The 16,468-nt window shown below is 33.2% G+C and overlaps 1 protein-coding gene across 2 annotated transcripts in view; it reads left to right on the plus strand.

Moving 5' to 3' along the window:
* LOC115215167 (membrane metallo-endopeptidase-like 1) overlaps positions 1 to 14,648 on the plus strand; it is a 119,018-nt gene extending 104,370 nt beyond the window's left edge. For both annotated transcript variants that reach the window (XM_036505428.1, XM_036505427.1), the window contains exon 28: positions 14,488 to 14,648. In XM_036505428.1, the coding sequence (XP_036361321.1) occupies positions 14,488 to 14,587 (100 nt within the window). In that variant the 3' untranslated portion in view covers positions 14,588 to 14,648. The remainder of the gene's footprint in view (positions 1 to 14,487) is intronic.
* The last annotated feature ends 1,820 nt before the right edge of the window (positions 14,649 to 16,468 follow it).

A 16,468-nucleotide genomic window follows, 5' to 3' on the forward strand; every position in this document is an offset into this window, starting at 1 on the left:
TTGATATGGAGGGAAAACAGCAAAATATCACATGTACAAAGTGTGTTTACTCAAAAATAATTCACGGCGATATGGAGGGAAAACAGCAAAATATCACATGTACAAAGTGTGTTTACTCAAAAATAATTCACGTTGATATGGAGGGAAAACAGCAAAATATCACATGTACAAAGTGTGTTTACTCAAGAATAATTCACGGCGATATGGAGGGAAAACAGCAAAATATCACATGTACAAAGAGTGTTTACTCAAAAATAATTCACGTTGATATGGAGGGAAAACAGCGAAATATCACATGTACAAAGTGTGTTTACTCAAAAATAATTCACGTTGATATGGAGGGAAAACAGCAAAATATCACATGTACAAAGTGTGTTTACTCAAAAATAATTCACGTTGATATGGAGGGAAAAACAGCAAAATATCACATGTACAAAGTGTGTTTACTCAAAAATAATTCACGGCGATATGGAGGGAAAACAGCAAAATATCACATGTACAAAGTGTGTTTACTCAAAAATAATTCACGTTGATATGGAGGGAAAACAGCAAAATATCACATGTACAAAGTGTGTTTACTCAAAAATAATTCACGTTGATATGGAGGGAAAACAGCAAAATATCACATGTACAAAGTGTGTTTACTCAAAAATAATTCACGGCGATATGGAGGGAAAACAGCAAAATATCACATGTACAAAGAGTGTTTACTCAAAAATAATTCACGTTGATATGGAGGGAAAACAGCAAAATATCACATGTACAAAGAGTGTTTACTCAAAAATAATTCACGTTGATATGGAGGGAAAACAGCAAAATATCACATGTACAAAGTGTGTTTACTCAAAAATAATTCACGTTGATATGGAGGGAAAACAGCAAAATATCACATGTACAAAGTGTGTTACTCAAAAATAATTCACGGCGATATGGAGGGAAAACAGCAAAATATCACATGTACAAAGTGTGTTTACTCAAAAATAATTCACGTTGATATGGAGGGAAAACAGCAAAATATCACATGTACAAAGTGTGTTTACTCAAAATAATTCACGTTGATATGGAGGGAAAACAGCAAAATATCACATGTACAAAGTGTGTTTACTCAAAAAAATTCACGTTGATATGGAGGGAAAACAGCAAAATATCACATGTACAAAGTGTGTTTACTCAAAAATAATTCACGTTGATATGGAGGGAAAACAGCAAAATATCACATGTACAAAGTGTGTTTACTCAAAAATAATTCACGTTGATATGGAGGGAAAACAGCAAAATATCACATGTACAAAGTGTGTTTACTCAAAAATAATTCACGTTGATATGGAGGGAAAACAGCAAAATATCACATGTACAAAGTGTGTTTACTCAAAATAATTCACGGCGATATGGAGGAAAACAGCAAAATATCACATGTACAAAGTGTGTTTACTCAAAATAATTCACGTGATATGGAGGGAAAACAGCAAAATATCACATGTACAAAGTGTGTTTACTCAAAAATAATTCACGGCGATATGGGAGGGAAAACAGCAAAATATCACATGTACAAAGTGTTTACTCAAAAATAATTCACGGCGATATGGAGGGAAAACAGCAAAATATCACATGTACAAAGTGTGTTTACTCAAAAATAATTCACGTTGATATGGAGGGAAAACAGCAAAATATCACATGTACAAAGTGTGTTTACTCAAAAATAATTCACGGTTGATATGGAGGGAAAACAGCAAAATATCACATGTACAAAGTGTGTTTACTCAAAAATAATTCACGTTGATATGGAGGGAAAACAGCAAAATATCACATGTACAAAGTGTGTTTACTCAAAAAATTCACGGCGATATGGAGGGAAAACAGCAAAATATCACATGTACAAAAAGTGTTTACTCAAAAATAATTCACGTTGATATGGAGGGAAAACAGCAAAATATCACATGTACAAAGTGTGTTTACTCAAAAATAATTCACGCGATATGGAGGGAAAACAGCAAAATATCACATGTAAAAAAGTGTGTTACTCAAAAATAATTCACGGCGATATGGAGGGAAAACAGCAAAATATCACATGTACAAAGTGTGTTTACTCAAAAATAATTCACGTTGATATGGAGGGAAACAGCAAAATATCACATGTACAAAGTGTGTTTACTCAAAAATAATTCACGTTGATATGGAGGGAAAACAGCAAAATATCACATGTACAAAGTGTGTTTACTCAAAAATAATTCACGGCGATATGGAGGGAAAACAGCAAAATATCACATGTACAAAGTGTGTTTACTCAAAAATAATTCACGTTGATATGGAGGGAAAACAGCAAAATATCACATGTACAAAGTGTGTTTACTCAAAAATAATTCACGTTGATATGGAGGGAAAACAGCAAAATCACATGTACAAAGTGTGTTTACTCAAAATAATTCACGTTGATATGGAGGGAAAACAGCAAAATATCACATGTACAAAGTGTGTTTACTCAAAAATAATTCACGTTGATATGGAGGGAAAACAGCAAAATATCACATGTACAAAGTGTGTTTACTCAAAATAATTCACGGCGATATGGAGGGAAAACAGCAAAATATCACATGTACAAAGAGTGTTTACTCAAAAATAATTCACGGCGATATGGAGGGAAAACAGCAAAATATCACATGTACAAAGTGTGTTTACTCAAAAATAATTCACGGCGATATGGAGGGAAAACAGCAAAATATCACATGTACAAAGAGTGTTTACTCAAAAATAATTCACGTTGATATGGAGGGAAAACAGCAAAATATCACATGTACAAAGAGTGTTTACTCAAAAATAATTCACGTTGATATGGAGGGAAAACAGCAAAATATCACATGTACAAAGTGTGTTTACTCAAAAATAATTCACGGCGATATGGAGGGAAAACAGCAAAATATCACATGTACAAAGTGTGTTTACTCAAAAATAATTCACGTTGATATGGAGGGAAAACAGCAAAATATCACATGTACAAAGTGTGTTTACTCAAAACTAATTCACGGCGATATGGAGGGAAAACAGCAAAATATCACATGTACAAAGTGTGTTTACTCAAAAATAATTCACGTTGATATGGAGGGAAAACAGCAAAATATCACATGTACAAAGTGTGTTTACTCAAAAATAATTCACGGCGATATGGAGGGAAAACAGCAAAATATCACATGTACAAAGTGTGTTTACTCAAAAATAATTCACGTTGATATGGAGGGAAAACAGCAAATATCACATGTACAAAGTGGTTTACTCAAAAATAATCACGGCGATATGGAGGGAAAACAGCAAAATATCACATGTACAAAGTGTGTTTACTCAAAAATAATTCACGGCGATATGGAGGGAAAACAGCAAAATATCACATGTACAAAGTGTGTTTACTCAAAAATAATTCACGTTGATATGGAGGGAAAACAGCAAAATATCACATGTACAAAGTGTGTTTACTCAAAAATAATTCACGTTGATATGGAGGGAAAACAGCAAAATATCACATGTACAAAGTGTGTTTACTCAAAAATAATTCACGTTGATATGGAGGGAAAACAGCAAAATATCACATGTACAAAGAGTGTTTACTCAAAAATAATTCACGTTGATATGGAGGGAAAACAGCAAAATATCACATGTACAAAGTGTGTTTACTCAAAAATAATTCACTTTGATATGGAGGGAAAACAGCAAAATATCACATGTACAAAGTGTGTTTACTCAAAACTAATTCACGAAGATATGGAGGGTAAAACAGCAAAATATCACATGTACAAAGTGTGTTTACTCAAAAATAATTCACGTTGATATGGAGGGAAAACAGCAAAATATCACATGTACAAAGTGTGTTTACTCAAAATAATTCACGTTGATATGGAGGGAAAACAGCAAAATATCACATGTACAAAGTGTGTTTACTCAAAAATAATTCACGTTGATATGGAGGGAAAACAGCAAAATATCACATGTACAAAGTGTGTTTACTCAAAAATAATTCACGTTGATATGGAGGGAAAACAGCAAAATATCACATGTACAAAGTGTTTACTCAAAAATAATTCACGTTGATATGGAGGGAAAACAGCAAAATATCACATGTACAAAGTGTGTTTACTCAAAAATAATTCACGTTGATATGGAGGGAAAACAGCAAAATATCACATGTACAAAGTGTGTTTACTCAAAAATAATTCACGAAGATATGGGGGGGAAAACAGCAAAATATCACATGTACAAAGTGTGTTTACTCAAAAATAATTCACGTTGATATGGAGGGAAAACAGCAAAATATCACATGTACAAAGTGTGTTTACTCAAAAATAATTCACGTTGATATGGAGGGAAAACAGCAAAATATCACATGTACAAAGTGTGTTTACTCAAAAATAATTCACGGCGATATGGAGGGAAAACAGCAAAATATCACATGTACAAAGTGTGTTTACTCAAAAATAATTCACGGCGATATGGAGGGAAAACAGCAAAATATCACATGTACAAAGTGTGTTTACTCAAAAATAATTCACGGCGATATGGAGGGAAAACAGCAAAATATCACATGTACAAAGTGTGTTTACTCAAAAATAATTCACGGTGATATGGAGGGAAAACAGCAAAATATCACATGTACAAAGTGTGTTTACTCAAAAATAATTCACGGCGATATGGAGGGAAAACAGCAAAATATCACATGTACAAAGAGTGTTTACTCAAAAATAATTCACGTTGATATGGAGGGAAAACAGCAAAATATCACATGTACAAAGTGTGTTTACTCAAAAATAATTCACGTTGATATGGAGGGAAAACAGCAAAATATCACATGTACAAAGTGTGTTTACTCAAAAATAATTCACGGCGATATGGAGGGAAAACAGCAAAATATCACATGTACAAAGTGTGTTTACTCAAAAATAATTCACGTTGATATGGAGGGAAAACAGCAAAATATCACATGTACAAAGTGTGTTTACTCAAAAATAATTCACGTTGATATGGAGGGAAACAGCAAAATATCACATGTACAAAGTGTGTTTACTCAAAAATAATTCACGGCGATATGGAGGGAAAACAGCAAAATATCACATGTACAAAGAGTGTTACTCAAAATAATTCACGTTGATATGGAGGGAAAACAGCAAAATATCACATGTACAAAGTGTGTTTACTCAAAAATAATTCACGTTGATATGGAGGGAAAACAGCAAAATATCACATGTACAAAGTGTGTTACTCAAAAATAATTCACGTGATATGGAGGGAAAACAGCAAAATATCACATGTACAAAGTGTGTTTACTCAAAAATAATTCACGTTGATATGGAGGGAAAACAGCAAAATATCACATGTACAAAGTGTGTTTACTCAAAAATAATTCACGTTGATATGGAGGGAAAACAGCAAAATATCACATGTACAAAGTGTGTTTACTCAAAAATAATTCACGTTGATATGGAGGGAAAACAGCAAAATATCACATGTACAAAGTGTGTTTACTCAAAAATAATTCACGGCGATATGGAGGGAAAACAGCAAAATATCACATGTACAAATGTGTTTACTCAAAAATAATTCACGGCGATATGGAGGGAAAACAGCAAAATATCACATGTACAAGGTGTGTTTACTCAAAAATAATTCACGGCGATATGGAGGGAAAACAGCAAATATCACATGTACAAAGTGTGTTTACTCAAAAATAATTCACGTTGATATGGAGGGAAAACAGCAAAATATCACATGTACAAAGTGTGTTTACTCAAAAATAATTCACGCGATATGGAGGGAAAACAGCAAAATCACATGTACAAAGTGTGTTTACTCAAAAATAATTCACGTTGATATGGAGGGAAAACAGCAAAATATCACATGTACAAAGTGTGTTTACTCAAAATAATTCACGGCGATATGGAGGGAAAACAGCAAAATATCACATGTACAAAGTGTGTTTACTCAAAAATAATTCACGTTGATATGGAGGGAAAACAGCAAAATATCACATGTACAAAGTGTGTTTACTCAAAATAATTCACGTTGATATGGAGGGAAAACAGCAAAATATCACATGTACAAAGGTGTTTACTCAAAAATAATTCACGTTGATATGGAGGGAAAACAGCAAAATATCACATGTACAAAGTGTGTTTACTCAAAATAATTCACGTTGATATGGAGGGGAAAACAGCAAAATATCACATGTACAAAGTGTGTTTACTCAAAAATAATTCACGTTGATAGGATGGGGAAAACAGCAAAATATCACATGTACAAAGAGTGTTTACTCAAAAATAATTCACGTTGATATGGAGGGAAAACAGCAAAATATCACATGTACAAGAGTGTTTACTCAAAAATAATTCACGTTGATATGGAGGGAAAACAGCAAAATATCACATGTACAAAGAGTGTGTTACTCAAAAATAATTCACGTTGATATGGAGGGAAAAACAGCAAAATATCACATGTACAAAGTGTGTTTACTCAAAAATAATTCACGGCGATATGGAGGGAAAACAGCAAAATATCACATGTACAAAGTGTGTTTACTCAAAAATAATTCACGTTGATATGGAGGGAAACAGCAAAATATCACATGTACAAAGTGTGTGTTTACTCAAAAATAATTCACGGCGATATAGGGAAAACAGCAAAATATCACATGTACAAAGTGTGTTTACTCAAAAATAATTCACGTTGATATGGAGGGAAAACAGCAAAATATCACATGTACAAAGAGTGTTTACTCAAAAAATAATTCACGGCGATATGGAGGGAAAACAGCAAAATATCACATGTACAAAGTGTGTTTACTCAAAATAATTCACGGCGATATGGAGGGAAAACAGCAAAATATCACATGTACAAAGTGTGTTTACTCAAAAATAATTCACGTTGATATGGAGGGAAAACAGCAAAATATCACATGTACAAAGAGTGTTTACTCAAAAATAATTCACGGCGATATGGAGGGAAAACAGCAAAATATCACATGTACAAAGTGTGTTTACTCAAAAATAATTCACGGCGATATGGAGGGAAAACAGCAAAATATCACATGTACAAAGTGTGTTTACTCAAAAATAATTCACGTTGATATGGAGGGAAAACAGCAAAATATCACATGTACAAAGTGTGTTTACTCAAAAATAATTCACGGCGATATGGAGGGAAAACAGCAAAATATCACATGTACAAAGTGTGTTTACTCAAAAATAATTCACGTTATATGGAGGGAAAACAGCAAAATATCACATGTACAAAGTGTGTTTACTCAAAAATAATTCACGTTGATATGGAGGGAAAACAGCAAAATATCACATGTACAAAGTGTGTTTACTCAAAATAATTCACGGCGATATGGAGGGAAAACAGCAAAATATCACATGTACAAAGAGTGTTTACTCAAAAATAATTCACGGCGATATGGAGGGAAAACAGCAAAATATCACATGTACAAAGTGTGTTTACTCAAAAATAATTCACGTTGATATGGAGGGAAACAGCAAAATATCACATGTACAAAGTGTGTTTACTCAAAAATAATTCACGGCGATATGGAGGGAAAACAGCAAAATATCACATGTACAAAGAGTGTTTACTCAAAAATAATTCACGTTGATATGGAGGGAAAACAGCAAAATATCACATGTACAAAGTGTGTTTACTCAAAAATAATTCACGTTGATATGGAGGGAAAACAGCAAAATATCACATGTACAAAGTGTGTTTACTCAAAAATAATTCACGTTGATATGGAGGGAAAACAGCAAAATATCACATGTACAAAGTGTGTTTACTCAAAAATAATTCACGTTGATATGGAGGGAAAACAGCAAAATATCACATGTACAAAGTGTGTTTACTCAAAAATAATTCACGTTGATATGGAGGGAAAACAGCAAAATATCACATGTACAAAGTGTGTTTACTCAAAAATAATTCACGTTGATATGGAGGGAAAACAGCAAAATATCACATGTACAAAGTGTGTTTACTCAAAAAAATTCACGTTGATATGGAGGGAAAACAGCAAAATATCACATGTACAAAGTGTGTTTACTCAAAATAATTCACGGCGATATGGAGGGAAAACAGCAAAATATCACATGTACAAAGAGTGTTTACTCAAAATAATTCACGGCGATATGGAGGGAAAACAGCAAAATATCACATGTACAAAGTGTGTTTACTCAAAAATAATTCACGTTGATATGGAGGGAAAACAGCAAAATATCACATGTACAAAGAGTGTTTACTCAAAAATAATTCACGCGATATGGAGGGGGAAAACAGCAAAATATCACATGTACAAAGAGTGTTTACTCAAAAATAATTCACGGCGATATGGAGGGAAAACAGCAAAATATCACATGTACAAAGTGTGTTTACTCAAAAATAATTCACGTTGATATGGAGGGAAACAGCAAAATATCACATGTACAAAGAGTGTTTACTCAAAATAATTCACGTTGATATGGAGGGAAAACAGCAAAATATCACATGTACAAGTGTGTTTACTCAAAAATAATTCACGGCGATATGGAGGGAAAACAGCAAAATATCACATGTACAAAGTGTGTTTACTCAAAAATAATTCACGTTGATATGGAGGGAAAACAGCAAAATATCACATGTACAAAGAGTGTTTACTCAAAAATAATTCACGGCGATATGGAGGGAAAACAGCAAAATATCACATGTACAAAGAGTGTTTACTCAAAAATAATTCACGGCGATATGGAGGGAAAACAGCAAAATATCACATGTACAAAGTGTGTTTACTCAAAAATAATTCACGTTGATATGGAGGGAAAACAGCAAAATATCACATGTACAAAGAGTGTTTACTCAAAAATAATTCACGTTGATATGGAGGGAAAACAGCAAAATATCACATGTACAAAGTGTGTTTACTCAAAAATAATTCACGGCGATATGGAGGGAAAACAGCAAAATATCACATGTACAAAGTGTGTTTACTCAAAAATAATTCACGTTGATATGGAGGGAAAACAGCAAAATATCACATGTACAAAGAGTGTTTACTCAAAAATAATTCACGGCGATATGGAGGGAAAACAGCAAAATATCACATGTACAAAGTGTGTTTACTCAAAAATAATTCACGGCGATATGGAGGGAAAACAGCAAAATATCACATGTACAAAGAGTGTTTACTCAAAAATAATTCACGTTGATATGGAGGGAAAACAGCAAAATATCACATGTACAAAGTGTGTTTACTCAAAAATAATTCACGTTGATATGGAGGGAAAACAGCAAAATATCACATGTACAAAGTGTGTTTACTCAAAAATAATTCACGTTGATATGGAGGGAAAACAGCAAAATATCACATGTACAAAGTGTGTTTACTCAAAAATAATTCACGTTGATATGGAGGGAAAACAGCAAAATATCACATGTACAAAGAGTGTTTACTCAAAAATAATTCACGTTGATATGGAGGGAAAACAGCAAAATATCACATGTACAAAGTGTGTTTACTCAAAAATAATTCACGTTGATATGGAGGGAAAACAGCAAAATATCACATGTACAAAGTGTGTTTACTCAAAAATAATTCACGTTGATATGGAGGGAAAAACAGCAAAATATCACATGTACAAAGAGTGTTTACTCAAAAATAATTCACGTCGATATGGAGGGAAAACAGCAAAATATCACATGTACAAAGGTGTTTACTCAAAAATAATTCACGTTGATATGGGGGAAAACAGCAAAATATCACATGTACAAAGTGTGTTTACTCAAAAATAATTCACGTTGATATGGAGGGAAAACAGCAAAATATCACATGTACAAAGAGGTGTTTACTCAAAAATAATTCACGCGATATGGAGGGAAAACAGCAAAATATCACATGTACAAAGTGTGTTTACTCAAAAATAATTCACGTTGATATGGAGGGAAAACAGCAAAATATCACATGTACAAAGTGTGTTTACTCAAAAATAATTCACGGCGATATGGAGGGAAAACAGCAAAATATCACATGTACAAAGAGTGTTTACTCAAAAATAATTCACGTTGATATGGAGGGAAAACAGCAAAATATCACATGTACAAAGAGTGTTTACTCAAAAATAATTCACGGCGATATGGAGGGAAAACAGCAAAATATCACATGTACAAAGTGTGTTTACTCAAAAATAATTCACGTTGATATGGAGGGAAAACAGCAAAATATCACATGTACAAAGTGTGTTTACTCAAAAATAATTCACGTTGATATGGAGGGAAAACAGCAAAATATCACATGTACAAAGAGTGTTTACTCAAAAATAATTCACGTTGATATGGAGGGAAAACAGCAAAATATCACATGTACAAAGTGTGTTTACTCAAAAATAATTCACGGCGATATGGAGGGAAAACAGCAAAATATCACATGTACAAAGAGTGTTTACTCAAAAATAATTCACGGCGATATGGAGGGAAAACAGCAAAATATCACATGCAACAAAGTGTTTTACTCAAAAATAATTCACGGCGATATGGAGGGAAAACAGCAAAATATCACATGTACAAAGGTGTTTACTCAAAAATAATTCACGTTGATATGGAGGGAAAACAGCAAAATATCACATGTACAAAGTGTGTTTACTCAAAAATAATTCACAGCGATATGGAGGGAAAACAGCAAAATATCACATGTACAAAGTGTGTTTACTCAAAAATAATTCACGATTGATATGGAGGGAAAACAGCAAAATATCACATGTACAAAGTGTGTTTACTCAAAAAATTCACGTTGATATGGAGGGAAAACAGCAAATATCACATGTACAAAGAGTGTTTACTCAAAATAATTCACGTTGATATGGAGGGAAAACAGCAAAATATCACATGTACAAAGAGTGTTTACTCAAAAATAATTCACGGCGATATGGAGGGAAAACAGCAAAATATCACATGTACAAAGTGTGTTTACTCAAAAATAATTCACGTTGATATGGAGGGAAAACAGCAAAATATCACATGTACAAAGAGTGTTTACTCAAAAATAATTCACGGCGATATGGAGGGAAAACAGCAAAATATCACATGTACAAAGAGTGTTTACTCAAAAATAATTCACGGCGATATGGAGTGAAAACAGCCAAATATCACATGTACAAAGAGTGTTTACTCAAAAATAATTCACGTTGATATGGAGGGAAAACAGCCAAATATCACAATTACAAAGAGTGTTTACTCAAAAATAATTCACGTTGATATGGAGGGAAAACAGCAAAATATCACATGTACAAAGTGTGTTTACTCAAAAATAATTCACGGCGATATGGAGGGAAAACAGCAAAATATCACATGTACAAAGTGTGTTTACTCAAAAATAATTCACGTTGATATGGAGGGAAAACAGCAAAATATCACATGTACAAAGAGTGTTTACTCAAAAATAATTCACGGCGATATGGAGGGAAAACAGCAAAATATCACATGTACAAAGTGTGTTTACTCAAAAATAATTCAGGGCGATATGGAGTGAAAACAGCCAAATATCACATGTACAAAGAGTGTTTACTCAAAAATAATTCACGTTGATATGGAGGGAAAACAGCCAAATATCACAAGTACAAAGAGTGTTTACTCAAAAATAATTCACGTTGATATGGAGGGAAAACAGCAAAATATCACATGTACAAAGTGTGTTTACTCAAAAATTATTCACGTTGATATGGAGGGAAAACAGCAAAATATCACATGTACAAAGAGTGTTTACTCAAAAATAATTCACGTTGATATGGAGGGAAAACAGCAAAATATCACATGTACAAAGAGTGTTTACTCAAAAATAATTCACGTTGATATGGAGGGAAAACAGCAAAATATCACATGTACAAAGAGTGTTTACTCAAAAATAATTCACGTTGATATGGAGGGAAAACAGCAAAATATCACATGTACAAAGAGTGTTTACTCAAAAATAATTCACGTTGATATGGAGGGAAAACAGCAAAATATCACATGTACAAAGAGTGTTTACTCAAAAATAATTCACGTAGATATGGAGGGAAAACAGCAAAATATCACATGTACAAAGAGTGTTATTCTCAAAAATAATTCACGTAGATATGGTGGGAAAAACAGCAAAATATCACATGTACAAAGAGTGTTTACTCAAAAATAATTCACATAGATATGGAGGGAAAACAGCAAAATATCACATGTACAAAGAGTGTTTACTCAAAAATAATTCACGGCGATATGGAGGGAAAACAGCAAAATATCACATGTACAAAGTGTGTTTACTCAGACATAATTCACGTTGATATGGAGGGAAAACAGCAAAATATCACATGTACAAAGTGTGTTTACTGAAAAATAATTCACTGCGATATGGAGGGAAAACAGCAAAATATCACATGTACAAAGTGTGTTTACTCCAAAATAATTCACGTTGATATGGAGGGAAAACAGCAAAATATCACATGTACAAAGAGTGTTTTACTCAAAAATAATTCACGGCGATATGGAGGGAAAACAGCAAAATATCACATGTACAAAGTGTGTTTACTCAAAAATAATTCACGGCGATATGAGTGGAAAACAGCAAAAATACATGTACAAAGTGTGTTTACTCAAAAATAATTCACGTTGATATGGAGGGAAAACAGCAAAATATCACATGTACAAAGTGTGTTTACTCAAAAATAATTCACGTTGATATGGAGGGAAAACAGCAAAATATCACATGTACAAAGTGTGTTTACTCAAAAATAATTCACGTTGATATGGAGGGAAAACAGCAAAATATCACATGTACAAAGAGTGTTTACTCAAAAATAATTCACGTTGATATGGAGGGAAAACAGCAAAATATCACATGTACAAAGTGTGTTTACTCAAAAATAATTCACGTTGATATGGAGGGAAAACAGCAAAATATCACATGTACAAAGAGTGTTTACTCAAAAATATTCACGTTGATATGGAGGGAAAACAGCCAAATATCACATGTACAAAGAGTGTTTACTCAAAAATAATTCACGTTGATATGGAGGGAAAACAGCCAAATATCACATGTACAAAGAGTGTTTACTCAAAAATAATTCACATAGATATGGAGGGAACAACAGCAAAATATCACATGTACAAAGAGTGTTTACTCAAAAATAATTCACGTAGATATGGAGGGAAAACAGCAAAATATCACATGTACAAAGAGTGTTATTCTCAAAAATAATTCATGAAGATATGGAGGGAAAAACAGCAAAATATCACATGCACAAAGATTCTTTGTACATGTGATATTTTGCTGTTTTCTCTCTATATCTACGTGAATTATTTTTGATTAAACACTATCTGGGAGACTTTTCTTAAAGTAGTAGAAATGGCTAAAAATACATTTTGGCTGCTATTTCTAAAAAATTCAGTATGTGGCAAAGTAAGTTATTTTACTGAGCCCTAATTATATAACGTAATATATATATATATATATATATATATACAGGGTGACCATGAAGTCACGCACTATCCTGCAGTAGATGAAATTACTAACAATCTCTCTTTTCACAACTACCGCTATTACTCACAAACTAGTCCTCATTCGATGGATGCAGATAATCAACAAGACGTGGGTAAGGTAATGGTGGGGTGTAGGAATTGGCACAATCATGTAACTGAATACCTTTAAAACTGTGAGCTAGTATCTTTCAGTAGGTTTCTTACTCTTGAGTAATCAATCGATGGATGTTTCTCTGAAAATGATATCTGATGTTAGGGTGTGCAGCAAGATCAACCTTCCTTACGTTGGAGAATATATTCCAATGTGGGTTTCAAACGAGATTTAAAGTTTGCCAGCTATTTAGGGAGACTGATGTATGTACATATGTATGTACATATACATACATATAGATAGATAGATAGATAGATAGATAGATAGATAGATAGATAGATAGATAGATAGATAGATAGATAGATAGATAGATAGATAGATAGATAGATAGATAGATAGATGGATGGAGGGATGGAGGGATGGATGGATGAAATCGCATGACCCAGTGGTTAGGGTATTGCACGTACGACCGCGAGATCGTAGTTTCAATTCCTGATCCAGGTAGAGCGTGGTGTCCTTTAGCAAAGCAGTTCATTTCATATTGCTGTGACAACACTTTGGTATAAATGGCTGAAAATATGTATTCGGTGAAAAGTAAAATGACATATTAGTAATTGTGAAAAGGAAGAGAAAAGAAGATGAAGAGAGAAAAATAGAGAAGGTGTGAAATTTTATAGGAAACATTGCATTGCAGTGGCACCCATCAATTCATTTGACTGTCTACATATTAACGGCTGTCTTCGAAATCACATATTGATTCACAGTATAAAACTTACAGCACATTTATTTTACTAACTAAAAGTTAATCATAAATACACAATCTCCTTCACGTATGCAATATTCATGTACAAGTGTTTCATTACAATGATTATAAATATTAATCTTTTGACTTTCAGTGTCCAAGTGCCATTGCGGAACTATGACGAATTTGCAGAGTCTTTTGACTGCTCTAAAGGTACCTATATGAATCCGGGACATAAAATCAAAATATGGTAAATTTTATGGCCGCAGTCAAATGAGTGAAACAAATGAAAAGAGACGAATTAATAAACAACGTTCCAAAGTTGTATTTTCCCATATAGCTACATTTCACTCTTAATACTAAATTTAAATATTTCTTATTTTAGAACTTACATCTTGGTTGCCTCCCTTCCATTAAACTTTAAAGATTTTGGTATGTGCGTCAATTTATACCTTATTTACTAGGAATATCCCCATGAAAGTTATTCTAAATACCCTTAATTAACATTCAAAACCTGATAAAGTATAGATAATAGTATCTAAGTTACATAGTTTCCATTTCTCTAAAACAACCCTACCCTCATGATCTTTGTATGTATTCTAATACATACAAATACAAGCTTTATACTAATACATACTAATACAAGCTTTATAAATGGATTATAAATAAAGAAGAGAATAAAATTTTATAAGTACCAATTAATAAATATAAATTATCATATAAGGAATAATAATAACTTATAACACACCACTATATATGGTGTTTATTCAGAAGGAAAAGTTGAAGAAAAAATGTACCAATATAGTGTAAGGTATAGTAATGTAAAGTTGGTGTGATGGATAGTAAAATATAGTTATATATTTTTTAATATCAAACTAAGTAAAAGGTGAGTGAACAGTTATTTTAGATTGATGAATAGGAATTTGGTCATGTGCTTACATGAGAAAAACTTTCTCATCCGTAGTATTAACCTAATTTCCATTCCTTCGCATTATGTTATAGCTTCCTTCTAAACATAACCTACAAATGTTATTATTACTTATATAAGAGGGATAAGAAGATAGGATTATCCAAGAGATGGAGAAATTAGTATCGTTTCTTTTGAGGCGCCAAATATTTTAGATAGACTTGTACTATTCTCTTTTCGATGGACCCTGTCCATTATATAACGTATGCTTTCAAATTCTCTTCACACTCTCTTCAACGATGAAATTGCTAACTACTGACGTCCTATGATGCAGATATTTCTTAATTCTTCTTGTATGTATTTATGTGCGTATGTATGTATGTATTATGTATGTATGTATGCATGTATGTATGTATGTATGTATGTAAGTGTGTATGTATGTATGTATGTATGTATGTATGTAAGTGTGTATGTATGTATGTACGTATGTACGTATGTATGTATGTATGTATGTATGTATGTATGTACGTATGTATGTATGTATGTATCTGTCTGTTGTCTGATCAGTCTTTGTACCTGCCTGTCTGCTTGTGTGTCTGTCCGTTTGTCTCACAGTCTGTGTTCCTATCTGTCTCATTGTCTGTGAGTCAGAGCTTGTGTGTGCTCGCGCGTGAGAATGTGCACGCCACTGCGTGTATTTGTGAGTGTGTATACAGATATACTCAGGAGCCCCTCGCACACACACACGCGCGCGCAAACATAGAGGCTCTTGCTTGGGAAACAGGTAACAGACTTGACAAGATCTAGTGCTCAAGCCTTCCACCCATGTTCAAAGTAAAAAGATATTTTGAACACTTTATGGATGAGAGACCTGGACGTTTTCGGCTGTCTGAGAAAATCCACTAGATGGAACACATACAAACCTGCTCAGAAAGATACAGAACAATCAGTTGGAGATCACACCCAACACTTAGATTTGTGTGTGTGTGTGTGTGTGAGTGTAAAAGGTGGACGATTAGATGAAAAGAATGACGAGTTATGTTGATTCTCTTTTCTATCTTGTTTAACATGGGGATAACTAGATTCATTTCAAGGGAAATAACTCTACATTCCTTCGTTCGGTTTTTGCATAATTGTTCATTTGCACTAAGATTTCATATTTCGTCACCACAAACTGAATCCAGAATGTACGTATCTCTCTTGCAGAAGATACTCTGCGGTTCGGGGG

This window comes from Octopus sinensis, linkage group LG8, assembly GCF_006345805.1.
Source record: "Octopus sinensis linkage group LG8, ASM634580v1, whole genome shotgun sequence".
NCBI classification, from domain to species: domain Eukaryota; kingdom Metazoa; phylum Mollusca; class Cephalopoda; order Octopoda; family Octopodidae; genus Octopus; species Octopus sinensis.